Source organism: Mus musculus, chromosome 6, assembly GCF_000001635.26.
Source record: "Mus musculus strain C57BL/6J chromosome 6, GRCm38.p6 C57BL/6J".
Classification (NCBI taxonomy): Eukaryota; Metazoa; Chordata; class Mammalia; order Rodentia; family Muridae; genus Mus; species Mus musculus.
This window is the reverse complement of record NC_000072.6, coordinates 125,259,363-125,287,178: the sequence shown is the minus strand read 5'-3', so window position 1 is coordinate 125,287,178 and position 27,816 is coordinate 125,259,363. Positions and strand designations below refer to the sequence as shown.

Genomic DNA, 27,816 nt, shown 5'->3' with positions numbered 1-27,816 from the left:
TGTGTTTCTCTAGAGACATGCGTGGTTGTTGGTGTTCTATTTTATTGCTGCCTTTCCCACATGTTCTACTCTGAATGTGTTAATCTCATAATCAGAAAAAAATGTTTCTTGTAAACACAGCACTGGGGATTAGAGTTGTAGCTGGGTTTGGTAGAGTGCTGGCTAAGCATCTCTGAAGCCATGAGTGTGTCCCCAGCTTGTGATGCAGATCCGCAGTCCCAGGACTCAGAGGGTGGAGATTAGAGGGTCAGAAGGATCAAATCCATTCTTGATTACAGGGGAAATCAAGACCAGGGTGGGATACATGAGACTCTGCCCAAACAAACAAACAAACAAAAACACCATGGCACAGCCTACAATTCATTATGTGCAGTTCGATATCCTGAGGAAAGATAGGTATGTTGACTAATTTATGTTTCCTCCAAATTGCAGATTGAAGGTCTGGTTGCCACCAGGCATGGCACACATCTATAGCCCCAGCTCTGAGGTAGCCTGAGACAGAGTTTCAACTTCTGCCAGCCCGGGCTACAAGCTTTGGAGGCCAGCCAGGGCTGCATACCCAAATCCTTTCAAAACCTTCTCCGAGTAAATAATGTCGGAATAGGCAACTGCTCACACAGACTTCCAAAACAGCTCTGGGTCCCAACGCAAGACTTGGCAGATGGTCTCTGGAGAAGCACGACCTGGTGGCCTCCAAAGCGAGGGAGGCTGAACAGCTTTTCTGCCCCAAGTGAGGTAAGGCTGTGTGAGGTGAGGCGAAAGGAGGAAAGGCGAGGACAGAGGTACGGATAGTGTGCAGGGCTGCTAGGGCATCCCTCCATCGCCGATGCGCAGATAACATACGCAGATAAGCAAGACCTGAGCGCCCCACTTGTTCCATGCTAAGTTGGATGTCGGGGACGCGCAGACACACCTCCCCCCACCCCCCATTTTCAGATGCTCCTCAATGCTTGTCCCCCTCCAGCCACTCCAGAGCCTTCCCGCCAAAGCCACATCCAATCAGAAAGTGCCAGCACTGCAACTTGAGCCACATCCAATCATTAGTGGGATGTGGAGCCTAAGGCCGCCCCTAAGGCGCTCTGGGCCAATGAGCCCCGGCCTGGACTCCACATCCGTCCTGGACTGTTGAGCGCGCAGACCAGAGGCGGTTGAGGACCAGTGGTGAGGAACGGCCGAGGCGGCGTCTGAGCGGGTCTCCGGAGTTCAGCATGGTGAGAGCGGCCGGGGTGGTGGGAGCAGTCCCAGGCCGGGGTGGTTGGCCTCGGGGCCTCTGGGGGGGTCGGCCCCACGGGAGGTTGACCTCCGTCTCCTCTGAGGCTAGGGCTTCCTCGCAACCCCAGCTCCTGTGAGGGTGGGCGTTGGCAGAGCAGCCCAGGAGCCCGCAGTCTCCTCTAGACTCCTCACCATGCAAGTGCGTGTGAATGAGATGCTCGGCTTCTTAGCACCTGTGAAGCTCCAGGATGCTGGGATGCAGTTCCAGCCCGGAGTCCCAGCCCCGCGGAGGCTGATGAAAGAGGCGCAAGAGTTCGCGGCCAGCCTCAGTCTCGTGGGCCTCCAGCCTTAAGAAAAAAAGCAACAAAAGAAGGTGGCAGATAGGTTTCTGGAGAGGGAACTTTTGTTTTGTTTACTGGTACCAGTGGCCTTGAGTGCGAGAACCAGTGATGGCTTGGGTTCCAGAAGATCCTAGAAGCCACCAGGCTTTCTGGTCTAATGTTCGTCCACCTAGGAAAGTGAAAGTTACTGAGTCCAAAGAGCCTGTGCTCGGGTCTCGAGCTTACTATGATTGGGAAATGCCGTAGAGCCCCTGGTAGGCCTGCCCTCTCTGCCTCCACTCCGTCAAGATCACAGGCCACCAGCTCCACCAAGCTTGCCAAAGAACTTTTATATAAGTTTTGTGGCTACTGCTGTTTTTCTTATTTCATGGTTTATAAGTGGGATCCATTGTTGGTATTAGAAAGTACATTTGAGGTGTGTGCTGGCGCATGCCACAGTCCCAAGCAGGACATTTGGATTTCAAGATTAGTCTGAGTACATTTGAAGCTAGCATGGACTACAAAAACTTGTCCTAAGGGAAGAATAAAATAAGGCTGAGAACCTAATTTATTAGATTTTTTTTTCTTTGAAATCGCTGTGCATGTATGTCTCTGCAAAGTATGTGCTCCTGAGTGCAGTTTCCCAGAGAGGCCAGAAGAGGGTGTGGAAGACCCAGGAGCTGGAGTCAGGCCGTGGCGAGCCTGATAACTGAGCCCTGATCCTCTGCAAGACAGCTCTCCTACCCACCACACAAACTCTCCGGCCCCAGGCAGAGGACTTCTTAGATACTTGTGTTCACATACGATCTGGGTCTAAACAGCCAGAACTTGTCTTTGTTTCTCTGATGGGCTCTCGTCATCTGAGCTGGCCTCAAACGCCTCTTATTACCTCAGCTCCTCATTGAGCTGGCTACTGTCATGGACCCCCCCACACCGAGCTTGATCGTTTTTTTTTTTTTTTCTTTAAAACTTTTTTCTTGTTGCAGGGGCAGTGTCGTCCCATTACTTTGTTCTCAGGGCACAGTCCTTGATAGGCATGGGATTTGGCAACAGGCTCTATCTAGTTTGCTTTCTGTTGCTGCGATAAAACACTGACCAAATCAACTCCAGGCAGGATGTATTTGACTGCCGTTAGGAACCTGACCAGGAACTGAAGGAGACCATGGAGGAATCCGCAAACCGGCTTACTCAGCCGGCTTTCTTAACTAGCCCAGGCCTTACACTGCCCTCTGTGGGTTGGGCCCACCCACGTGGGTCATTAATCAAGAAAATACCCACAGACATTCTTGTTCCCTCTCCCCACGTGACCAGAACTAATTAGCACGATGTTTTTGCATACACTTTTTTCAAATTAACCCTCAGAAACTTAAGTTACCTGCAGATTCAGTAGAATCTTACTATTTGCCTCAAAAAAAAAAAAAATCTGCTTCATTGAAGAATCTTAGTGATTTTTTTTTCTTTTGGGGGGTTCTGTTTACTTCTGAGACATAGAAACCTTGCTGAGCCTTAAGAACGAGATAAGGAAAAAACGAGATAAGGGACTATATTTGCTTTATTTTTTATTGCATTCATTGGCATGAGTGGCTGCCAGTGGAGATCAGAAGACAGTGGCAGGAGTTGAGTCCCTGAAATAGGTATTTATAATTGCTGGGTTGGGTAGAAAAAAATGTATAATTTATCCATGTAGGGCTCTAAGTTGGGTTTGGTGGCATACCATATGCCTATAACTCTGGCACTCTGTATGCTGAGGCAGAAAGATTGCAGTTTCCAGGGCAGCCAGCTCCTTACATTTTAAATAAAATTTAAAATTGTCTTAAATTTTTTAAATAAAGAAAAAAATCAGGCTAATACAACGTCTCAATGCTTAACGGTGTCTGGGAATGTTGCATTCCTAGACCTGAACGCATGAGTGATTACCCTAAGTGGTATCTTTGAGAAGGATATTAACTTATTAATATTAACAGATGTGTACATGAGCCAGCTTCCTGGTACCAGAGTGGGATGGAGAGCATTAAAAAGGTTGATCTAGATGGGCAAATAGAAGATACAGTGACTATCTAGATTGGCTTTGGCTGGGTGACCTGGCATCTATCGCGTCATCCTTATTGAATTATATCTTATCCTTTTGTTGGGCCACAGTTGAGGCCTGATAGATTTTTCTGAGAATTACTGTGACTGTCCCCACTGAGCTAGTTGTTGACACTACATGGCTTCCGAGTCTCAAACTAACCATATTTTTAAAGAGTGGCAAACGTTTATGCTCTGGGGCTGGCTGCTACCTGGTTAGCCTTGTGCGGTGGCTTACATCTGTAATCCTAGCACTTGAGCAGCTGAGGCAAGAGAACTGTTGCTAGTTCAAGGCTAGCCAATGTTCATAAAACTATATACTAAAATGGGGTAAGTTTAGAGTAGGCAAGATGTTTTATCTTTGTGCAAGTTTGTGTGTGTGTTGAGATAGGATTGGACTTGAATTCTACTTAATCTTTCTGAGTACTGGGATTATGGACCTGTGTAACCATACCTGGTACAGTCAGTTTTAACAGATAAAAGGAACGCCTAAGCATTGCTGTTAATAAAGTTTGAAAATAGACACTGAGTCGCAGCACAGAATTGTATTTGTATGTCATACAGTTTGAAGTGAGTGAGTATCGTGTTTTCTGGTTTCCAGCGTGAGTGTATCTCTATCCACGTGGGGCAGGCAGGTGTCCAGATCGGCAATGCCTGCTGGGAACTGTACTGCCTTGAACATGGCATTCAGCCTGACGGTCAGATGCCAAGCGACAAAACCATTGGCGGCGGGGACGACTCATTCAACACATTCTTCAGTGAGACTGGAGCCGGCAAGCACGTGCCCAGGGCAGTGTTTGTGGACCTGGAGCCCACTGTGGTGGGTAGGTGCTTGGGGCCTGGGTGGAGGCTTTCCATGGGAGAGTGGGATGTCTCTGGAAAGCCCACTGAGATCTGTGCAGAGCAGACAGGCTCTACACTGAATGCTCGTAACTTAGTTGGGTAAGAAACTGAAAGAAAGGGTCGTAGGTGATGCATGTGTAACCAAAGACTAGGAGACACTGTTGACACACGTGCACAAAGGGATTGAACAGCCCTTGCCTGAAGGACTCACGGGACGTATGGTCTCTTTCTCTAGATGAGGTGCGCACGGGAACCTACCGGCAGCTTTTTCACCCAGAGCAGCTGATCACTGGAAAGGAAGATGCAGCCAATAATTATGCCAGAGGCCACTACACCATCGGCAAAGAGATTGTCGACCTGGTCCTGGATCGAATCCGAAAGCTGGTAAGAGGATTGCGGAGGAGGCTTTAGATGGTGGCTGTCTGGGTCAAGAGGGTCAGGGGTGGGTGGGGGGGCCATTGTACTAGTTGGGGCTACTTTACCATTGCTGTGATAAAACACCATGACAAATGCATCTAAGGGAGAAAAGGTTTGTTTGACTTACACTTCCACAACACTGTTTATCATTGCAGTTAGTCAGGCAGGAGCTAATGCAGAGGCCATGAAGGGGTGCTGCCTACTGGCTTGCTCCCTGTGGCTTGCTCAGCCTGCTTCCTTGCAGAATCTAGGACCACCAGCCCAGGGGTCGTACCACTCACAAGGGTCTGGGCCCTCTCCATTATTCACTAATTAAGAAAATGCCCGACGGGCTTCCTACAACCTGATCCTATGGAGGCGTTTTCCTTAATAACAGGGTCCCTCCTCTCAAACGTAAGCTGGTGTCAAGTTGACATAAAACTATAAGGCTCAGTCATCTCGGCAAATCTGTTAGAGTCAGGAATCTATCATAAGTTTACCAAAATACCTTACTTCAGACTCTGCTGAGACGCAGCTACCGGTCTTCATTGTATTCAAACCCAGTGCGGCGTCTGTATGGTAGGCAGTCTGAATTTGCATCAGTTTGTAGAAATGGAAGTCCTGCATGTGGGGTGGAAGTCGGAATGTGGCTTTGTAGGCACTGGCTTATGTACTCTGGTTTTACCACAGGCCGATCTGTGCACGGGACTGCAGGGCTTCCTCATCTTCCACAGCTTTGGAGGAGGCACAGGGTCTGGGTTTGCATCGCTGCTGATGGAGCGGCTTTCAGTGGACTATGGCAAGAAGTCCAAGCTGGAGTTTGCCATCTACCCAGCCCCCCAGGTTTCTACAGCGGTCGTGGAGCCTTACAACTCCATCCTGACCACGCACACCACCCTAGAGCATTCCGACTGTGCTTTCATGGTGGATAACGAAGCCATCTACGACATCTGCCGGCGCAACCTGGATATTGAACGTCCCACATACACCAACCTCAATCGTCTGATTGGGCAGATTGTGTCGTCCATTACAGCCTCCCTGAGGTTTGATGGCGCCCTGAATGTGGACTTAACAGAATTCCAGACCAACCTGGTGCCATACCCTCGCATCCACTTCCCACTGGCAACCTACGCCCCGGTCATCTCAGCTGAGAAGGCATACCATGAGCAGCTGTCAGTGGCAGAGATCACCAATGCTTGCTTCGAGCCAGCCAATCAGATGGTCAAGTGTGACCCTCGCCACGGCAAATACATGGCCTGCTGCATGTTGTACCGGGGGGATGTGGTTCCCAAAGATGTCAACGCGGCTATTGCAACCATCAAGACAAAGCGCACCATCCAGTTTGTAGATTGGTGTCCGACTGGATTTAAGGTAGGACTGGGTGCTGGGACAGTTATATCTGCCAGTAAGCAACAGACTGCCGTGGGGCCGCAGCTTTGGGCAAGCCCATGGCCCTTTCCACATCAGGCTCCAAAGAAAGCATGGGCAGTAAGCAATTGCTAAGTGGTGTGACAGTTTTCTAATAACACTGGAAGCCCTTTTTCCTCAAACCAGCAATTAATTACCAAACCTTTTCGAAACAGGGTTTCCATGTAGCTCTAGCTGTCCTGGAAATCACTCTGTAGACCAGGCAGGCTTCAAACTCAGACAATCCCCCTGCCTCTGTCTCCTGAGTGTTAGGATTAAAGGTGTGCACAACTGCCAATGTCCAAACCTTATTTCTTTTTTCTCTTTTTAAAAGATTTGCTTGCTTTTATGAGTGTGTGCACACGCGCGTGAGCATGCATGCACACCACATGTGTGCTGATGGTATCTGTAGAGGCCCAAAGAGGGCACTGGATCTCTTGGAACTAAAGTTCCAGACAGTCTGAGCCACCATGTGGTTGCTGGGAATTGAACCCTGGTCCTCTAGGAAAGCAACCAGCACTCTTAACAATGGAGCCATCTCTCCAGCCCCCAAACTTTACTTTGTTCTTTTTTCTTTTCTTTTTTCTTTTTTTTTTTTTTAAAGATTTTATTTATTTTATGTGAGTATACTGTTGCTGTCTTCAGATACACCAGAAGGTGGCATCTGATCCCATTACAGATGGTTGTGAGCCGCTGGGAATTGAACTCAGGACCTCTAGAAGAGCAGTCAGTGCTCTTAACCTCTGAGCCAGCTCTCCAGCCCCAAACATTATTTCTTTCTTAAACCATCAATCTACCAAATGTTATGCAGATGAGTTTTTCCCGGGAGCCCAAGAAGGCGAGGACTTCCAAGGGAGAGCGTGTCTGACAGCAAGTGCTCATTCAGAACGCTGTGCCTTGCTGAGTTTGCTCCCATTAAACCTGCATTTCTTCCGTAAAGAGCTGGTCTACCGGGAAGTACAAGCTAGGGGCTGCCCCTACAGAGAGGAACCAGATGACCCTGTCAGCCTCTCTGCACTAGGTTCCCTTTTGTTGGCATCAGTGTGGTTTATCACACCTTCCTTTACAACCATTTTCTGGGGCTACACTGGTTGCTGTGTCGAAAAATATGTTTGAGTTTTAGCTGGACAGTTAATTATGTCACATGTCTCTAATCCCAGCACTAGAGCGAGTTCAAGATCATTCTTATTCATATGACTGAGTTTACAGCCAGCTCTGGCTTTTAAAGTCATTTTTAGAGACTTTAAGTTACACACACATACACACACACACACACACACACACACACACACACACACATAGAGAGAGAAAACACAATATTATATGGAAGATTGGAAAGTTGGATTCTCTGCCCCCATAAGCTGCTTGTCCTTATAAATCAAGAGGCAGTCTCTGCATATTCAAGCTATGTTGTGCCTTTTATACAGGTGATGTTGGTTGGCAGGCCAGCAGGCAAGCAAAGGGTACATGTTCCTCCTTAAAGTGGGGGTATATTGATCTGCGGAGGACCCCTTGTGTCTGTCCTTACCTGTTTCCAGCTCCAATCTGGCTGTGCTCCGAGCTGCTGCTCACAGCCATGTGTTCACCAGGGTGTACAAATGTCACCACCATAGCATCTTCACCTTGGCAGAGTTTACTGCTACATAGGTGCTTTCTTTTCTTTTTTCTTTTTTTTATTATTTTCTTCATTTTCATTTCAAATGCTATCCCGAAAGTCCCCTATACCCTCCCCCCGCACCCCAACCCACCCACTCCTACTTCCTGGCCCTGGCATTCCCCTGTACTGGGGCATATGATCTTCGTAGGCCTCTCCTCCAATTGATGGCCACCTAGACCATCCTCTGCTACATATGCAACTAGAGACACAAGCTCTGGGGGTACTGGTTAGTTTATATTGTTGTTCCTCCTATAGGGTTGCAGATCCCTTCAGCTCCTTGGGTACTTTCTCTAGCTCCTTTAATAGGGGCCCACATAGGTGTTTTCTATACAGGAAGATTTCAGTCAGTTTTCTTTTAAGCATACAGTATACCTTGGATGCAATTCTCATTTTGGGCCTTTGTGTACTGTGTAAGTGTATGAAGAAGATCCAGCGTGTTGGTTTCCAGTTTGGCCTTTAGTGGTTTAAGTCCTTTACAATTTTTAGACATGTTGCTTTGTGTAGGTGATTATTCATTCCCAAAAGCATGGTACGGGTATTTCTTTTAAGCAGGGTCCACAGTTCCCAGTTTACATTTCTGAAGTCAATATAAACTTCACTATTTTTTCTCCTTCTCTGGCAGGTGGGTATTAACTACCAGCCTCCCACTGTGGTCCCTGGGGGAGACCTGGCCAAAGTGCAGCGGGCCGTGTGCATGCTGAGCAATACCACGGCCATCGCAGAGGCCTGGGCCCGCCTGGACCACAAATTTGACCTCATGTACGCCAAGCGAGCCTTTGTGCATTGGTACGTGGGAGAAGGCATGGAGGAAGGGGAGTTCTCCGAGGCCCGGGAGGACCTGGCAGCGCTGGAGAAGGACTATGAAGAGGTGGGCGTGGATTCCGTGGAAGCAGAGGCAGAAGAAGGGGAGGAGTACTGAGCGCATGGGTCTGGCTGGCGGCCGTCCATTTATGTCTTCCCCACCATTGGAAATAAAGGATATATTATTAAAATTTCTAGACTGAGGCATTTCCTCTCTAGTGTGTTGTACTTCCTAACAAAATTCCTTTCTAGATACCTGCTTTTTCCAAGTAATTTTCTCTGCAGAAAACATGGTTTTTTCCTAAGAAATGATAAACGGGTCTTTATGTTCATTTTTAAATTCTACCTAGGGACATTAGGATAAAGTACTGATTGACGGCACAGAAATGGCTTTACGCAGTCTTGGGCTGCTGGGGAGGGGGTCCCCGGGTCTCAGCTGGGGCTGTAGAAGCTCTCTCTGTGTGATGCTTGCTTTCCACGGACATCACACGGGCCCGTGTTATACTTCAGTCACCCTCTATCAGGTCCTGGTGTAGAATTAAGTGTTGAGCACTGGTCTTAAGATGTAGGTTCTTTGAGCAGAAACCATGAGTTGTTAGTGATGGGCCTTTTCCAGTCAGGGGCTGCCCAGGGCCTTATCTCAGCATAGAAGGTTCTGGTACCACACCATATAAATTCACACGCAGTCACTCCGTCCTAGTCAGCCAATATCTGGGTGCTCAAATGAGCCACGCATATGAAAGCATGAATCTTCCAGAATGACTGGTGCTTTCTTCAGATCAACATGAAACTTGTCTGAGGGGTCCAGGTAGTCCTGAGCACAGCTGAAGGCCCAGCATCTCCAGGTTTGGGCCTCAGTTTCCCCTGTACTCAAGCTGGTAGTGCTTATCTGAAAGGTCTGAGGAGGTCCACCTTCCCTCTTTAACAGCACCGGTTTGTGCCTCTGCAGACTTCCCAAGGAAGAACCCAAGGTGTGGCTCTTGGCTGGCCAGAGGTCAGAGGCCAGGGCTTGTGGGGCACATCGGTAGAGTACATCTACTGAGCACATTGAGAGCTGCTTTAAATAGATGGGCACCCAAGCAGGTAGAGGATGGCAGCTCCCTGTCCTGATGGAGAAGCCCTTGATCAGACAGTAAGAGCCAAGAGTGCTCATCTAGCTTCTCACTGCCCATGTCACAAGAGAAAGCCTTCTAGGTGGGGACAGACAGTATTCAGCATCCATTCTCTGAGTCAGTCCTAATTAAACCTGGCTTCAGGCACGAAGTCTCCCAGCTCTGAGGCCTGGAGTTTGGGTCCAGTCAGAGCAAGAGAATACAGAGCAAGAGAATCTGCCCAGCCTGGCCTTAAACTCTAGGTCCTGCCGCTTCTAAGCGCTGGGATTATAGGTGTGAACCACCCGGCCAGTATAAACTGACACTTTAAAAACCACAAGCCTTGTGGCTCATCCTCACACCATGGGTAATCTGGGCTGCTCAAAATTGTGTGTGTGTGTGTAACAGAACACTGGTTTCCACCCCAGTTTCGCTGCTCTCAGTGAAGGCCCAGCTCTGCCCACCTTTGTGCTTACTCCACTCAGATGCTCTCTATCTTCTGGGCAATCAGGTGCGCTTTCTCATTGAAGGCTGTGGTGGTTTGAATATACCTGGCCCAGGAAGTGGCATTAGGTGGTGTGGTCTCATTGGAGGAAGTCTGTCACTGTGGGGGTGGGCTATGAGAGCTTCCTCCTAGCTGGCTGAGGATGCCAGTCTTCTCCTGTTTGCCTTCAGAACAAGATGTAGAACTCTCAGCTCCTTCTACCATGCTTCCCTCCGTGATGATAATGGACCGAACCTCAGAACCAGTAAGCCAGTTCCAGTGAAATGTTGTCCTTTGTAAGAGTTGCTTCAGTCATGGTGTCTCTGTACAGCAATGGAAACCCTAACTAAGACAGAAGTATTACCCAGGATGAACGGGCATTTCCTTTCCACACTGAGCAGGGGAGCCCTCTAAGGACCAGGTACTCAGTGGGTACCTAGCCAATACCACTCTTTCCCTTTCCGAGGGGCGACAGCAACACTTTGCTCCATGGAGCCATGATGTGCAGCTGAGGCAAAGGGATTACCCTATTCACACATCACCCAAAATGACCCGGGTGTTGCTCTCAGGCCTTGGAGCTCGGTCCCACCCTTTTTCTCTTCCCCTTCATCCACTTCTTTTTCACCTTAATGAAAATTAAGAGGTTTTGGGTTTTTTGGTTTTTTTTTAAGCCTCATGGGGAGAGTCGGAATTGAGGGTGGACTGGAGACTGCCTGTATCAGGGGGAGGAGGATGGATAGAGGGGAGGACCAGAAAGGTCAAAGGACAGATGTGAGAACGATCCTGGGTGTAAAGGCAACACAGAGATGCCCGTGGAAACATCTGGAAAAGAACAGAGTCCTTTTGACAACACAGCCCTCGCAGAACCAGGCTCCTCATGTGGCGAGTCCGCCAGGCTCCTCTGCAGCCAGCAGCACCTCACCTAGCTACAGGGGCTCAGGGAGGACTCCTTGGGACCCCTGTAGCAGCTGCCTTTCCCTATTAATATCCAATCTTTCCTTAGAGCTAAGTGTTGAGATCCACGTAGCTTAACAAAGTAGCTCGTGTGAAGATGAGTCCAAATAAGTACGTTCATAATTTAGGAAATGATACTTTCCTGGAGCCTGATAGGATGAACTCGAGACAAGAAAGATGCGTCCACGTCGTAGAATGATCGTTGGTGGGAGTGGCTAACAGGAGGAGAGTGTACAGGAGTCACTTTATGGGACATTAGAATGATAGGATTTGCCTAGCTGCTTGCTGTTGGATAGTTTTGTTTGCAGAAACCTTTAGGGCACAGGTATTACAGTGAGCGTGCAGAAATCCAGACTGCCATCGTTCTCACAGCTCAAGAGGTTCCAAGACTGAGCACGGTTTAAGGTAACAGAACTGTGACATTCCAGAGTATTCCAGCTCTTCTGTTCCTTGCACACCCGAGTTCGTTACTTTTTCTGATGCTGCTACAAAACACTTGGCAAGGGCTGGAGAGATGGGCTCAGTGGTTAGGAGCACACTGACTGCTCTTCCAGAGGTCCTGAGTTCTGGTGCCCTCTTCTGGTGCGTCTGAAGACAGCTGCAGCATACTTACATATAATATATAAATAAATAAATCTTAAAAAAAAAAACAAAAAAACACTTGGCGAAACCCATTTTAGGAATGATGGATTTGTGCTGGCTCACAGTCGAAGCTACAGTCCACCGCACAGAGGCATCATGGCGGCAGCGGCGGGTATCTGGCCTCACTTCATTCACAGCCACAAGCAGAGTGGAGGAACGCTGTGCTCAGCCCATTTACTTTCCTAAAGATTAGTTTTTAAAGATTTATTTTTAGGGGGCTGATGAGATGACTCAGCGGTTAAGAGCACTGGCTGCTCTTCCAAAGGTCCTGAGTTCAACTCCCAGCAACCACAAGGTGGCTCACAACCATCTATAAGGGGATCTCATGCCCTCTTCTGGCCTACAGATGTATATGCAGCAGAGCCCAACAAGGCTAGGAGGCATCAGAGCTCCTGGAGTTCGAGGTACAGATGGCTGGAAGCGGCTTTCCTGAGCAGTGGGGATCAAACCCAGGTCTCCCGAAGGCAGTGAATACACCTAACGGCTGAAGCACCTTTGCAAGCCTCTCACTCTCTCCTTTTCATTCAGTCAGGGACCCCAGCCTGTAATGATACTGTCCACATTGAAGGTAGGTCTTTCCATCTCGATTAAACACATCTAGATATCCCTCACAGACATGACCTGAGATCTGCTTCCATCGTGATTCCAGGGTCCTTCAAGCTGACAAAATTACCCAACACAACACCTTTGATAGAAAAGTTCCCTGAAACACACTGTCGGCATCAACCAGAGAAAGGGAGTCGTTTTCATCAGAGTTTCCTCTGCTAATGGAAAGTCTTCAAAGTCCTCACTGAGACTTTGGGGCCAGGTTTAAATCAGTGCGGTTCGTTCCCAGCGTGAGCGTTATTCTAACGTCACCAAAAGCCCAATCCTGGAAACTCAGAGGCAAAAAGAGTGTCGCTTCAGAACGCAGTTATTCAGAATGTAATTATGATGTTGCTGTCATCATTCACTTAGCTAACAATCTTAATTAGGCCAGTCTCCAATATGAATACATTTTAGCCAGCTGGAGAGATGGCTGAGCAGTTGAGAGCACTATTACTCTTACAGAGGACCCAGCTCCAATTCTCAGCATCCACGTGGTGGCTCTCAGGAAGCCATAGCCCCAGTTCCAGGGGACCTGACGCCTTCTTTCAGCCTCCTCTGGCACAGGTGGCACATACATCCATATATGTAATCAAAATATTTAACACACACATACAAAACATTAAGTAATATCTTTTTGAGACAAGGTCTGTCTGAGACAGGTAGCCCTGGCTGTCCTAGAATTCACTGTGTGGACCAGGATGACCTCAAACTCAGAAATCTGCCTGCCTCTTGCTTCCTGAGTGCAGGGTTTAAATATGCCACCATGCCTAGCAACATTAAATAAATCTTTTAAAATGCATTTATATTTATTTTTTTAATTTTTATAAAAATGTATTTATATATTAAAATAATATACAAATATATCATATTTATGTATTGTTATACAGTATATAGAAATATATAGATATTTTTCTGTGTTAGTGAATATAAAAGTAATATAAGGAAATAACAAGATGTCTTTAATTCATTAATACTTGTATTTTTGTACTTTTCCATAAAACATCATGTTTTACTAGAAAGGGATAAATTTAGCATATCCGTCCATCCTAGCTACCTGTCACTTAATAGAACAGGAAAGAGAATTTCAAGGGGTAGCATGCACCATAGTTGGCAGGGTGCTTCTCTAGAGCTCACGAGGTAAACCGAGTGTGGTGGTTGACAGCTGTGATCCCAGAGCTCAGAGGCAGAGACAGAAAGTTCCAGTCCGAGTCCTCCTCAGCTTCCACATACAAACACCAACCCCTCACACACAGGAACCGATGACTAAACCTGAGTGAGTGAATGAATGAATCAATGAATCAATGAATCAATGAATGCTATTTAGCTCTCTGGCTCTTATGTTGCTTTCCTTAAAACAGAGGTAACAGAGTAGGGGCCTCCAACTCTAAAAATCTCCCTTTTGATATTTATTATGTAAGCATTTATTGAGTTCTTGAATAGTACAGTACTTGACCAAAAGGAAATCCCTTTAGTCATTTTTTTTAAATGTTTGTGTTATGTGTATTGGTATCTTGTCTGCATGTCTGTCTGTGTGTGGGTATCAGATTGCCTGGAACGGGGGAGTGGGGAAGGGGGGTGAAAATGCCTGGAGTTACAGACAGTGGTGGGCTGCCACGTGGTTACTGGGAATTGAACCCCAGTCCTCTGGAAAGAGCAGCCAGTGCTCTTAATCACTGAGCCAACTCTCCATCCCAGGAAACCCCTTTCAAGGTGTGTTAAAGGGACAGAGATCAATCTGTTGCTTACGTTTTCTGCTAGAAGCAAGTCAACCTGGCTGGTGAGAATATGTGAAATGCTTCGCTTTGCCTCTGTAAACTGTCACAGGCATTTCAAGCCATCTGAGAGCTATCTAAAATGGAGTTTAAGAGGCTCTGTGTTGCGGGGTGGGTGGGGGGGGGACTTTCATCTCAGTCAGATCCCTCAGACCCGGCACCGTGGAGACATTCTCGACCTTAAGATTATAAAGCACTTGTCTCTGTCTTTCTCGGGTATTTTCATAAAAGGGACCTCACTTTCTCAATACAGGGCCCTCTTTACACATCTCTGTGGGATACTGCTTATCTCATAAGAAGACACACACACACACACACAAAGACACACACACACACACACACACACACACACCTGTCCTTCCTCCCTCTCTAGGGAACCAGTGCGAAACATGTCTGATCTGCCTCAGAGAGCATCAGACACTGAGAAACTGACAGGAGCAGAGACCTAGAACGGGAGATGTCAAACTGTGAGTTTATAGTCGGGTGGTAGTGTCTCATGCCTTTAATCCAGCACTCAGGAGGCAGAGGCAGGCGGATCACTGAGTTCTAGACCAGACTCTGGTCTACAGAGTGAGTTCCAGGACAATCAGGAACCCTGACTTGAAAAACAAAACAAACAAAAACGAAACCAAAAAACATATGGGTTCTGGTCCCCAGAGACCACTAGCTTCCCCAAACCCTAAGCGGCAGTGTTCCGTTGTGTAATTTTCTAAACAAAACCCCAACATCAGTCTTAAGCTGCTCAAAAGGACCCCTGACCTCTGCCTTCCCCCAACAAAAACCCACCCTAAGAACCACGGGCCTAGAGTCTAGGCTAGAAGAGACCGGAAGGAAGATCGAGTAGGGCCCTGGTCAGTTCTTCTGAGCGCATTACAGACAGGTGTCTTTTAGACCAAGGGCTCTGCCCCCATCGGTGGCCTCTCCTCCATGTTAGGGATGTCACCCTCAGACTTTGACCACCCTGCAGACAAAGCTAAGCCCTGAGAGACCTGGTTCAGAGGACTGAACCCAGAGACTCACATTCTTTTCCATTGAGTTACACCCCCAAGCCCTTTGCCTTTCCATTTTAACAACAATGACCTTGAAGACGGTAAGATTCCAGAGAGGGAAGGAGAAACTGAAAACTCAAAACCAATATTCCGCCACAAGAGGGCACCCGAAGCCCAGGCACCAGGGACATGCTCTCTCCTGCTTCCATTCAAATCACGTGGAAGAACAGTGTCTGTAAACCGAGGCTCTGCGCCAAGTGAGGCAGAGCTTGAAGCTCCAGGTTATGCAACTGACCCACGAGGCCCCTGTTCCTCTTAAACAGACTTTGTCACCACAGGCGTCCCTCCTTCCTGGGGAGCATCTCCACCCCGGATGTGTCAGCTCCTGGTTGGCCCTGGGAGAGTGAAACAGACTCAGTCTCCATTCCCAGCGCTAGTCTAGAACTCCCCACAAGTTCTGTCCGTCCCGTCCCCTTCCCCCAGCCCCCCTTCTGCTCAGTCATTAGCGTAATTTCAGCGTTTGGAGTGGTCTTTCAGAAGTTTGCAGGTACCTAAGAGACGCCAACAGATCTAAACTCGTCATGAGTGCGGACTTAGACTTCAGAACTATTAAATGTTGTTGAGTGTAGTTTAAAGCCTTAAGGAGTTCTACGTACCAAATTTTCAAGACTCACTGTGCCGGTTGGGTTTTATCAAGCAGACACAAGCCCAGGCATATATGGGAAGAGGGACTTTTACTTGAGGGGGGGGGGGGGAGTTGGTCTGTGGAGTACTGTCTTGATTAATGACTGATGTGGGGGACCCCAGCTCCCTGAGGCTAGGCCATCCCAGCACACATGGTCTTAAATTGTATAGGAAAGCACTATAAGCAGGCCATAAGGAACTGGTCAGTGAGCATGGTCTCTGCTTCAGTTCCTGCCGCCAGGTTCCTGCTTTGAATTCCTGCCTTGACCTCCCTCTGTGATGGATTTATAGGATAGAAGCTGAAATAAACCCTTTCCTCCCCATATCGAGTTTGGCTGTGGTGCTTTATCACAGCCATAGTCCCTAAGCCACTCACGTACATGAGCCCAAGCCTGGGATTGAGGGCTCACACCTCTGACAAGGAGAGCACCCAGGCTTCCTGCCGAGATAACTGTAGATTACCATCATCCTGTGAAAGTGTCCTTAGTGGGCACAGGTTCTTTATTTAACATTGGGAAAAACTGGATCTCTCTTAGCTTCATACCATCTCAATGAAGATAAGACCATATTTCCTGGAATTTCCTCCTCTTATGATTCTGGGTTAGGGTTAGCCACAAGAGACGTGCAGAACTATTGGGAGGTAGAAAACAGGATGGAACCAGTGGCCACGCTGCTCTGAAGGCGAGTGGCACAGCAGATGCCCGGTTCCTTCTTACTGGCTGACCATGAAGCAAGCACAAGCAAGCCAGACCTGTATCTCTTCCAGGCCCAGTCACATTTCCTTCCCTCAGAAGCTCCTGGGCCACTGAGCGAGTAGTTCCCTGGTAAAGAGGGCTGGGTCCTCCACAGACAACTTACCTTATCAGAGTTGGGGCTGCTGAGGAACAAGTTACAACCGGTTCTTGATTTTCTCCGCTTCACACCCAGCGAGGAGTTCTCCTCCCCTGACCTGCAGTGATCCTCAGACTCAGCACAGATCCAAGCAGAGGTCCCATCCTTCCTGGGACCCTTTGGAGATTACATAAGATCTAAAACAAACTTCAGAAGTGAAACAACTCGTGCTAGACTCCAACCCGAGTTCACTGGAACCACAGGTGTGTTTGTTAAAGTTTTTGCAAAGGTTTTAGAAAGTATTTGACCTGGAGAGCTATAGATTTGCCTGGTCGAACTTTTAAAATGTATAATTTTAAAGATATAATCCTTTCAATTGGCGATTGTGCTGGCTAGTTTTATGTCACCTTGACACAATCCATTGGAAAACAGGATCCCTGGGCTGGTGGTCCTGGGTTCTATAAGGAAGCAGACTGAGCAAGCCATGCTGAGCAAGACGGTAAGCAGCACCCTCCACAGCATCTAAAATTACAGAGTTAAAACAAACAAACACTAATGCATGGATTGGAACACAGGGTCCATCTTTCTGCTGCATCCAAGAAATATGCCTCACATAGGATAAAAGGTAGGAAAAATATTCCACACAAATGGAAGCAAGAAGCAAGCTATTTTAATATCTGACTAATTAGACATCGAGCCACAACTAATTAGAAAAGATAGGAAAGGACCCTACCTAGTCATTAAAAAATAATACACCCAGAGTATATTAAAATTTTAAACATTATGCATCAAAAACGTCATCCAATTAAATACAAGAAACAATGCTATAGCCAAGATAACATTTCACCTTAACATAGTAAGAGTGAATGACATTACCAACTTCTACCATAGGACCTGTTAGCTCAAGGCAAAAACCAAACAGAGAAATACTGAAGTTAAATAACTCCATAACTCAAATGGACTTAACAGACATCTATAGAACATATCACATAAACACTAAAAAATTTACTATTTTCTCAGCATCCAATAGAGGTTTCTTCAAAATTAACCACATCTTAGGACACAAATCAAGTCTCAACAGGTATAAGAACATTAAAATAATACCTTAAGGACTAGAGAGATGGCTCAGGGGGTTAAGACTGTTCTTCCAGAGGTCCTGAGTTCAATTCCCAGCAACCACATGGTGGCTCCCAACCATCTGTAATTGGGATCCAATGCCCTGTTCTGGTGTGTCTGAAGACAGCTATAGCGTATTCGTGTAAATACAATAAATAAATCTTTAAAAACAATACCCTAAGTCCTGCCTGTCTCCCATGGATGAAAACTGGATACCAGTAAACAGACATGGCAGAAAGCATGCAAATGCATGGAATCTAAACAACTCATAACTGGTTAAAAGGAGACTGCATGGGGGCAAAAGTCAGGGGAAAGGTGACACCTCGCTGAGCTGAGCAAAGTTCAAACACAATGACCTCAATTGTATGCCGCACCCTGAAGGCACTTCTAAGAGGCATGTCGGGGTTGGGGATTTAGCTCAGTGGTAGAGTGCTTGCCTAGCAAGCACAAGGTCCTGGGTTCGGTCCTCAGCTCTGGAAAAAAAAAAAAAAGAATCTTAGTCCTTTGGGGCTGGTGAGATGGCTCAGCGGGTAAGAGCACCCGACTGCTCTTCCGAAGGTCAGGAGTTCAAATCCCAGCAACCACATGGTGGCTCACAACCATCCGTAACGAGATCTGACTCCCTCTTCTGGAGTGTCTGAAGACAGCTACAGTGTACTTACATATAATAAATAAATAAATCTTTAAAAAAATAAATAAATAAACTAAGAGGCATGTCTATGGTGCGAAGTGCTTCATCAATACACGGGTGTGATGTCATTTTAATAACTCAATGACACATTTGAAAGTTCAAGAAAACCAAAATGGACCATGCCTGCAAAGAGAAGGCAAGAGGAAATCTTCAAAGTCCGGGCAAAAATAAACAAAACAGAAGCAAACAAACCAGAAACAACAAAGTCTCTATCACTCTCTGAGAAATTTCAATCAGTTTAACAAACATTTGGCTAAATTAACTTTTTAAAAATGGAGAATAAAGATGTTAATTACTAAAATTAGAGATGAAAATGGAGATAAAATGGAGGGAGCCTCAATTTGGAAAATGACTCCATAAGATCCAGCTGTAAGGGCTCGAGAGACAGCTCACCTGTTAAGAGCACTGACTTATCTTCCAGAGATCATGAGCTCAATTCCCAGCAACCACATGGTGGCTCACAACCATCTGTAATGGGATCCAATGCCCTCTTCTGATGTGTCTGAAGACAGTGACAGTTTACTCACATACATAAAATATTTTTTTTTTAAAAATCCAGCTGTAAGGCATTCATTGATTGATTGATTGATGTCCCAAGTGTTGTGCCCCCAACCAGCCCCCTCCAATTACTAATTGATGGGGAGGACCCAACCCACTGTGGGTGTTGCCGTCCCTGGGCTGATACCCCTGGACTCTGTAAGAAAGCAGGCTGAGCAAGCCAGTAAGCAGCACCTCTCCATGGGCTCTGCATCAGCTCCTGCCTCCAGGATGCTGCCCTGCCTGAGTTCCTGTCCTGCCTTCCTTCAGTGATGGACTATTATATAGAAGTCAAATAAACCCTCTCCTCCCTAAGTTACTTTTGGTCATGCTGTTCCATCACAGTAATATTAACCCAAACTAGGACTGTGATTCTAGGTTAGGAGGTGTGCACGCTGACTGTAAACAATGATAATACTTCAAAGAATCATGATGACGACATGTAAACCTTTGTTAGACTTACAACAAGTGTTGAAGTAGTTAGGGAGTTTATTCTCACTGGAGTTAGATGTCTGACTAATGGTAATATACTCTTATAATACCAGCACTTAGGAGGCTGAAGCAGGAAGATCAGGTGTTCATAGGCAGCCTAGGCTGCCCAGTAAGTTGAAACGATGTCTAAAGAGACACTGCCCTGTCACGCATCGAAACGCTTTAAGAGAAAATCAAATATACTGGATGTTAAATTTAGATGAGAGATTTAAAATATTTAAGAGACTCCAATGGACTATATTTATAGTGGAGCTTAAATTGTTCAAGCTGAGTTAATAAAATTTTAATTTTAAAAGGACAAATGGGAATGAAGCACAGTGGGAAGTTATTGAACCAACCAGGGCTATGTAGTGAGACCCTGTCTCAAACAAGAAAGAAAGAAAAGAAAGATGGGTCTGCAGAAATGGCCCAGTGTTTATCTATGCAAGGTGTTACACAGCCATCTGAGGGCTGAGTTTGAATCGCCAGCACGTACATATGTAGAGCTTCATAATAAAACAACAAAATGCGTACTTTGAACTTAAAAGGCATAAGGGACAGTAGAATGTTTACTTGATGAACAATAATCTATTCTTTGTCTACAATGTCAGTAATTACTCCCAGACCATTTTTCTCTACTCTCTAATCCCGAACTATACAAACAGCTGGGCGTGGTGGTGTGAATCTGTAGTCTCAGGGCTTGAGAGGAGGAGGAGGCAGGAGGACAAGGGTCTGGGCAGTAAGTACTAAGTCATTGGACTACACAGACAGCCCTTGTCTTAAAAAATAAAAAGGATCAGAGCTGGCAGGGGGTGGCTCACAACCATCCATAATGAGATCTGACGCCCTCTTCTGGTGCGTCTGAAGACAGCTACAGTGTACTTATGCATAATAATAAATAAATCTTTGGGCTGAAGCGAGCAGGGACTGAGCGAGCAGGATTGACCAGAGTGAGCAGAGGTCCTAAAAAAATTCAATGACCAACAACCACATAAAGGCTCACAACCATCTGTACAGCTATAGTGTACTCACATACATAAAATAAGTAAATCTTTAAAAAATAATAATAAAAAGGATCAGAAAACACACAGAAACTCACGTCATCTCTTATTCTAGTCCCTTGCCAGTCCACCACATCCTTCAGCATGGAAATGTGTTAGTCACGTCTCAGCCCCAGAAGTCTCCACACGGCCCGTCCTGAAGTTCGCACTTTCCCACTGGGAACCCTAGGAAGGGTGATATTCTGTTCCACCTGCCCGCCCCGTGCCTTGACCTCCCGGGTTCCTTTACTCTTTGCCTGGAACCCTGACTTCTCATGCTGCTCTCACGCCTGGCAGAGAAGGCAGGAGCTGGTGACTGAGTCGTTCCAGGACACATTTACCAGCCCTGCGTCCTGCGCAGCTCAGTACCTGACACCATTGCTCACATGCTCCCTAGGAGCATCAGCACCGATCCACCCACCCTCCCGGTTACAGCACAGACAGACTCATTCAAAGTCCTTGAGCAGCTCACCCCACTAACAACCAGAGAAGCAGAGGGCAAACAGACATTTATACCTCCAATGGTCCAGTATTTCTTCAGTTCTTTGCCATCTGACTGACTCTTGGATTTTTCCTTGGATTTTCACCTCAGCCTCCTCTGGCCCCGCCTTGCCTGTGTCTATCATTTACAAACCTCCCTAGGCAATAGGCTCATGAAAATGCCCATCCTGGTCTAACTTGTAGGTGAAAGAGAAGAATCAGTTATCCAGTTTTGACATGGGCAAAGCATGAATAAACAGCTCTCCAGTCAGTAAGTACAGGCAAAAGGCATGTGACAAAATGTGACGGTAGCCAGGCATGGTGTCACACACCTGAAGTGTCAGCACTTGGGCTATCCTCAGAGGTCAGCCTAGGCTACCTCAAAAACATTAGAAAAGAAAAAGAGAAAAGAAATATGACCACAGCCTGTGCCCACTAAAGGGGTCCCTGTTCCTTCAGAAGGGGCTAGCCCAAATCCTACAGGAGTGAAGGGTCAGGACATCGAGAGCTCTGTAGACCCAAACTTACACTTCTGCTCAAACTCTCCCAGGCCAGGGAGCCCTCAGAAGCGAAGGCAGTGTGGGAATAATTAGTCAGACACGCTTCCCTTTGTGTCACAGAATCTAACTCGCCATCTATGACTTCAGAGAAGTTACGTGACAACAGCAGCACACGGTGTCATAGCAACACACCTACACGTCCTGCTGCCACCTTCCTGCCCGCAGAGAAAACAGCTGCCTTCTTCAAAAGTCAACACAGCCAGGCACTGTGCCGCTCATCTGCCACCTCCAGCACTTGGGAGGGAGACACGTGGAGTCAGGCTGAGGCTAGCAGAAACTACAGGAGACCCTGTCTAAATAGAAAAATAAGTAACGTAAGCAGCGGGTAGCCTGACATCAGCTGGGTGAAGTGTCACAGTGTCACTTAGTGCTTAGGAGTAGAGACAGAATCAGGTGTTCACGGTCATTCTTAGCCACAAAATCAATTTGAGGCCATCCTGGAATACATGAGACACTGGTTTTTTTTAATTAATTAATCAACTAATTAATTAATTTAAAAAACAAAGGAACCAAGAGTGCATATCTTTAATCCCAGCACTGGGGAGGCAGAGGCAGGCAGTTCCCTGTGAGTTCAAAGTTAGCCTGGTTGACAAAGCAAGTTCACGGACAGGCAGAGCTCTCTTTCAGAGAAACCCTGTCTCAGAAACAAAACAAGAAAAAACTAGGGGAGGGGGGAATTCCACTTACCATAGCATCAGAAAGATTAAAACCTTACCAAGAAAGTCAACAAATAAATTGTAAGACTTCTACAATGAAAAGTCACAAAACATTGTTTAAAGGCATTTAGTACTAAATATATCAGAAGATTTGGTGTTCATGGGTTGGAAAACCTGATTGTGTTATTGTGATAATTCTGCCAACTCCCACCAGTGAGTCCAAGACAATGCCTATAAAAATTTCAATTGCCCCTTTTTGCAGAAATGAAACTGATCCTAAAAGTCATACGGCGATTCAAGAGGCACGGAATAGCCAAAATACTTTAGAGAGGCCAGAAAGATGGTTCAGCAATTAAAGACATTTGCCACCAAGCCTGGCTACCTGAACTGAATCCCTGGGACCTCCAACGGTGGCAGGAGAGCATCAACTTCTGTAAACTGACCTCTGACCTCCACATACGTGCCGCGACACACTCCCACCCACACCACACACAAAATGAGTGAACAAATTAGTGTAAAAACAAAACATTATTTCAGAAAAGATCAAAACCCACTAACTCATTCTTTCCAGTTTCCTTTCTCTTCTCTTCTGAGACAGGTCTCGCTATGTAGCGCAGGCTGAACTTTTACTTACAGTAATCCTCCTGCCTCTGCCACCTTACTGCTGGGATTACATAAGCATACAGTACCACTCCGAGTTTATACTTCTTGATGTCAAAACTTACTATAAAACTGTAATCAAAACTGTGAGAGCGACATAAAGATGGACATAGATTAATGGAATAAAACTGAGAGTCCAGAAATCAAGCCATAGGCCAATTGATGGTTACCAAGACCCTCCAGTGTAAGAATAGTTTTCTTCTGACTTCAGGCACTGAGACACCGCTCAGCAGTGAAATACAAGAATTAAAACTACAGGCTGGGCGTGGTGGCGCACGCCTTTAATCCCAGCACTCGGGAGGCAGAGGCAGACGGATTTCTGAGTTTGAGGCCAGCCTGGTCTACAAAGTGAGTTCCAGGACAGCCAGGGCTATACAGAGAAGCCCTGTCTCGGAAAAAAAAAGAAAGAAAAGAAAAGAAAAGGAAAGAAAAGAAAAAAAGAATTAAAACTACAAAGCCATTAGAAGGAAAGAGGTGGCAACCTCTGTGACCTTAGATTAGGCGACAGTTTCCTAAGTACACCACCAAAAGAATAAGCAACAAAGGAAAAAAATAGATCACTACAACTCAAGATTTAAAAACTTCTCATATGAAAAGATAGCACCTGAGGGAGGAAGGGAAGCGGCCAGAGAGCATGGAGTGGTAGGAAGTACTCACTTAGGGGTATTATTATTATTGTTACCATTATTATTAGTGTGGGGAAGGTGTTGGGGTGCAAACACACTCATACACATACACATGCACATTTGCATGCCATCACATGTCAGAGGACAACTTTTGCATTTTGTGTGTGTGTTCGTTTGTTTTTGTTTTTTCGAGACAGGGTTTCTCTGTGTAGCCCTGGCTGTCCTGGAACTCACTCTGTAGACCAGGCTGGCCTCGAACTCAGAGATCAGCCTGCTCCTGCCTCCTGAGTGCTGAGATGAAAAGTGTGTAGCATCTCAGCCAGGCTTTAAATGTGTTCTTACTTATGTGTGTCTTGTCTGTATGTGCCCCACATGCATGCAGTGCCCACAGAGACCGTAAGAGGGCATTCGATCCCTTGGCACTGGAGTTTCAGGCGGTTGGGAGCCACCTGATGTGGGTGCTGGGAACTGAAACAGGGTCCTCTGCAGGAGCTGGGAGCACTCAGAATCCCTTTTGTTGTTTCTGCTGCTCTGTGCACTCCAGGCAGTTGGCTGTGAGCTTCCAGGTGATGTCTGGCTCTCCTGCCATTAGCAGGGAATGCTGGGATCACAGATGTGAGCCTCACATCAGGGATTTTACATGGGCTCCAGGAGCTGAAATGTGCTTATTAGATTTGTGCTCAGCACCTCACCAGCCCCAATACTTCCCTTCCCTTCTTCATACCCAATAAGGATTTAGTACCTAGAGCACAACAAGAAAAAAACCTTTTTGTCAGTTATAAAAAAGAAAAATAGCCCAATTTTTAAATTATCTAACAAAATATTAACAATATTTATTGATAATATTAATAAAATGTTAATATCATTTTAAATAATAACAGAAAATATTATTAACCAAAACAAAACAACAAAAGCTCAATAAACTTTTTCAGAAACATATACAAACGGCCACTAAGTACTTAGAAATATGCACATTATTAGTCTCTTAGAAAAGCAAATCAAAGCCGGGCGTGGTGGCACACGCCTTTAATCCCAGCACTTGGGAGGCAGAGGCAGGCCAGCCTGGTCTACAGAGTGAGTGCCAGGACAGCCAGGGCTACACAGAGAAACCCTGTCTCGAAAAACCAAAAAAAAAAAAGAAAGAAAAGCAAATCAAAACCAAATTGACATACTACCTATGCCAACTGGGAATTACAGTTCTCTTCTTTTTCCATTTGTGTGTGTGTGTGTGTGTGTGTGTGTGTGTGTGTGTGTGTGTGTGTGTATGTGTGTGTGACATCAGCTTGACAGAATGAAACAAACCTTTAAGGACGCTCCTGAGTGGGTTGCTAGATGGGGTTAGCTGAGGTCGGAGGACTAATCCAAATGTGGGTGGTAGCATGCCACAGTCTTGGGTATCAGGACAAAAAGGGGGAAATCAAACAGAATGACAGCATCCAACTCCTAGCTTCTCTCCTTGAGGGACTGGACCCCTCTTGAACTGTGAGCCAAAAGAAACGCTTCCTCCCTTCTGCTACTCAGATACTTTGGAAATGATCTGAGCAAAGCAATGAGAATATCGGTATGAAGAAGTGGGCTGCTGCCATGACAACCCCATCACCTGGTCCTTGGTCAGCCCTTGACACGGGTTTGCCAGAAGACCATCGTAGAGTTTGCAGCTTTACACGATAGAAACTCTAGAATATTATAAACAGACTTTCCTGTGCCATCCTGGCACAGACAAGACAAGAATATCAAACAAAATCCAGACAATAGAGGCCCAGCTCCGACGGTTTCAGGGCGAACAAGGACTTTATCAGAAACTGAGCAGGAGCCCGTTTCTGACGCACTGTGGAAAGAGCCTGGCTGGAATCTGCCCCATGCTCTGAGGATGTGAGTGAGGCCAGATTCAAAAGTAGCGACTAATCTGTTTGACAGAGGAGATTTCAAAACAGGAGAACATTCAGACTGTGTCGTGGTTATGGTGTACCACCCTTATCCAGTGAGAGAGAGAGGTAAGTGGAAAAGAAAGATATGGAGATGTGCCATTCCAGGGGGTGGAAGAAGAGAGTTTCAAGTTGCAGACAAGGTGGGTGCTGAGAAAGCACCTGTTACTGGAAAAGAGATCGGCACCGTTAAAGGGAAACCTTGAACAGCCAGGGGGTGATGGCTCACGCCTTTAATCCCAGCACTTGGGAGGCAGAGGCAGGCGGATCTCTATGTTCGAGCCTGGTCTTCAGAGTGAGTTCCAGGGCAGCCAGAGCTACATCTTTGTCCTTTCCTCTTTGCTCCCCGGCCACCATGAGGTGAGCAGTTCTGACCCAGCACGCCACATTTGTCACAATGCTCTGCCTCAGAGAGCAGAGGCCCAGAAACAACAGAATCACTCACCGTGCCACAGACCGGAGCCTCTGAGATGTAAGTATAGGAAATAAACTCTTTTTTATTTTCTTTTTGGCCCTGCGAATTGAACCTAGTGTTATAGGTGAGGATTCGAGTCTGTGGCCACCCACTCAAGTTACCAGATCTCTGTGTCTGAGGGCAAAACATTTGGTCAGCAGGGGACCCCTGGTTAGAGATAGAAATAGAGACAGTTTGTTAAGAAAAAGAAAGCACTTCTGAGAATGGGGCTGGGTCTGTGAACTGAGGGAAAAGCTTGTTCTTAGAAGCACTGGGTCAGGAAATCAGTGACCATGTTTAGGCCATCTACATAGCTCCTACATGTCCCAGTTCAAATAAGGCTGCTTTCTCAGGGATGCTCTGTTTGCTGTTTGGAGCCCAGTGAGTAAGGACTTCCAGGGTTTGTCTGACAACTGGCTTCTTTCATATGTTAATCTTGATGTAACTTTCACCAGTCCCCAATCCTCTGAGAGACTTGGGCCTAAAGATTGTGGTGGTGGTGGACAAAGAGGGTGATGATGAATTAACCTTCTATAGCTACGTTCATGTTGATGAGGGTGTAGTGGCTGCTTAAAAGGAACCACAGGATCATCTATTTACTGCTAAAGAGAAGCGTTGGCTTTCAGTGGTAGGAGTTGATTGGAATCCCTGCATTGTAGGGTGTTTTTCAAGTTGTTACACAGCTTATAAGACACGAATCAGCAGTGGTGACTCTACCTAGCAGAGACAGCCAGGCCTCAGCCTTGGCTCCAGTCAGCAGGAGGGACCAGCAGGAACACCAGGAGAAGTTCTCCACTGTGCCTCTCTCAGGGAAGTGAAGATCAGAGAAGACTCGAGACCCACAAGCGATGCACAGCTAGCTGTACTAGCAAGCCAAGCTCCGCCCCGGCACCGTCCATCAACTCCTATTTATACTTTCTGTAAACATCATGTGTCCTCCACGGGTCTTGCCTCAACACTTGTCTTGTCTCAGCACTGGTACATCATCTGTCTTAGCTGGCATCATTCTGTCAATCAGCCTACGTCTGCAGAAGCATCCAGAAACTATAACACACCACACCAGAAATTTCTTGGTGTGTTCTCTTTATGGTACCCCGACAAATGCAGCTCAACTATGCAAAAGTAAGGGGGACCAATACATGTCATCACATGTGCTTTCATGTGCTTGCTTTAGCAGAACATCCTCTCTCCTGTGTCTGCTTCAATGAAACGTTCCTTCACGAGACTAGAGCCCTTAAGTTTCCTATTCACATGCTTGTGCTCGCTTTAGAAGAGCCATCCTCTGTGGCTGTTCTGGGTGTGAATCTTTTGATTGTTAAACATAAGGTCAGTGGAGACAAGACTCAGTCATTAAGAATGCATACTGCTGGGGCTGGTGAGATGGCTCAGTGGGTAGGAGCACCCGACTGCTCTTCTGAAGGTCCGGAGTTCAAATCCCAGCAACCACATGGTGGCTCACAACCATCTGTATCAAGATCTGACTCCCTCTTCTGGACAGCTACAGTGTACTTACATATAATAAATAAATAAATCTTAAAAAAAAAAAAAAAAGAATGCATACTGCTCTTACAAAGGACAGGGGTGGGGGTGGGGGGAGGTGGGGGTGGGGGTGTGTGTGTTGGGGGTTGGGGTGTGTTTCGGTTCTTAGCCCTCACATTACACAGCTCAAACTCCCTCTTCTGACTCTGATGGGCATTGCATTCACACTTGCAGAGGACCTCCTCAATACACATATACACATAATTTAAAAATATAAAGATAAATCTTAAAACTAAAAAAAAAAGGTGGTTATAGATTAAGGCTGAATAAGGTTGGTGCATGCCTTTAATCCCAGCACTTGGGAGGCAAAGGCAGGCAGATTT

General features: G+C 46.5%; 1 protein-coding gene and 1 long non-coding RNA gene across 2 annotated transcripts; one reads left to right on the top strand and one right to left on the bottom strand.

The window, feature by feature from the left end:
* The first annotated feature begins 1,097 nt into the window (after positions 1-1,097).
* Tuba3a (tubulin, alpha 3A) lies at positions 1,098-8,909 on the top strand. Its single transcript, NM_009446.3, has 5 exons — positions 1,098-1,211; positions 4,201-4,423; positions 4,678-4,826; positions 5,529-6,209; positions 8,525-8,909. The coding sequence occupies exons 1-5, from the start codon at positions 1,209-1,211 to the stop codon at positions 8,819-8,821; spliced, it is 1,353 nt and encodes a 450-aa protein (NP_033472.1). The 5' UTR covers positions 1,098-1,208; the 3' UTR covers positions 8,822-8,909.
* Positions 8,910-13,401: 4,492 nt separating this feature from the next.
* Positions 13,402-21,654, bottom strand: 4930417O13Rik (RIKEN cDNA 4930417O13 gene). Its single transcript, NR_015527.1, has 4 exons — positions 21,110-21,654; positions 20,653-20,779; positions 16,766-16,856; positions 13,402-13,731 (listed from the first exon to the last, which is right to left on the bottom strand). It is a non-coding gene; the product is annotated as an RIKEN cDNA 4930417O13 gene (long non-coding RNA).
* Between the last annotated feature and the right edge of the window lie 6,162 nt (positions 21,655-27,816).

What these genes read in the sequence shown, in the direction of transcription:
- Tuba3a (NM_009446.3), top strand. An exon ending in TGGATCGAATCCGAAAGCTG is followed by an intron (nt 4,827 to 5,528) that starts GTAAGAGGATTG and finishes GTTTTACCACAG; the next exon opens with GCCGATCTGTGCACGGGACT. An exon ending in GGTGTCCGACTGGATTTAAG is followed by an intron (nt 6,210 to 8,524) that starts GTAGGACTGGGT and finishes CTTCTCTGGCAG; the next exon opens with GTGGGTATTAACTACCAGCC.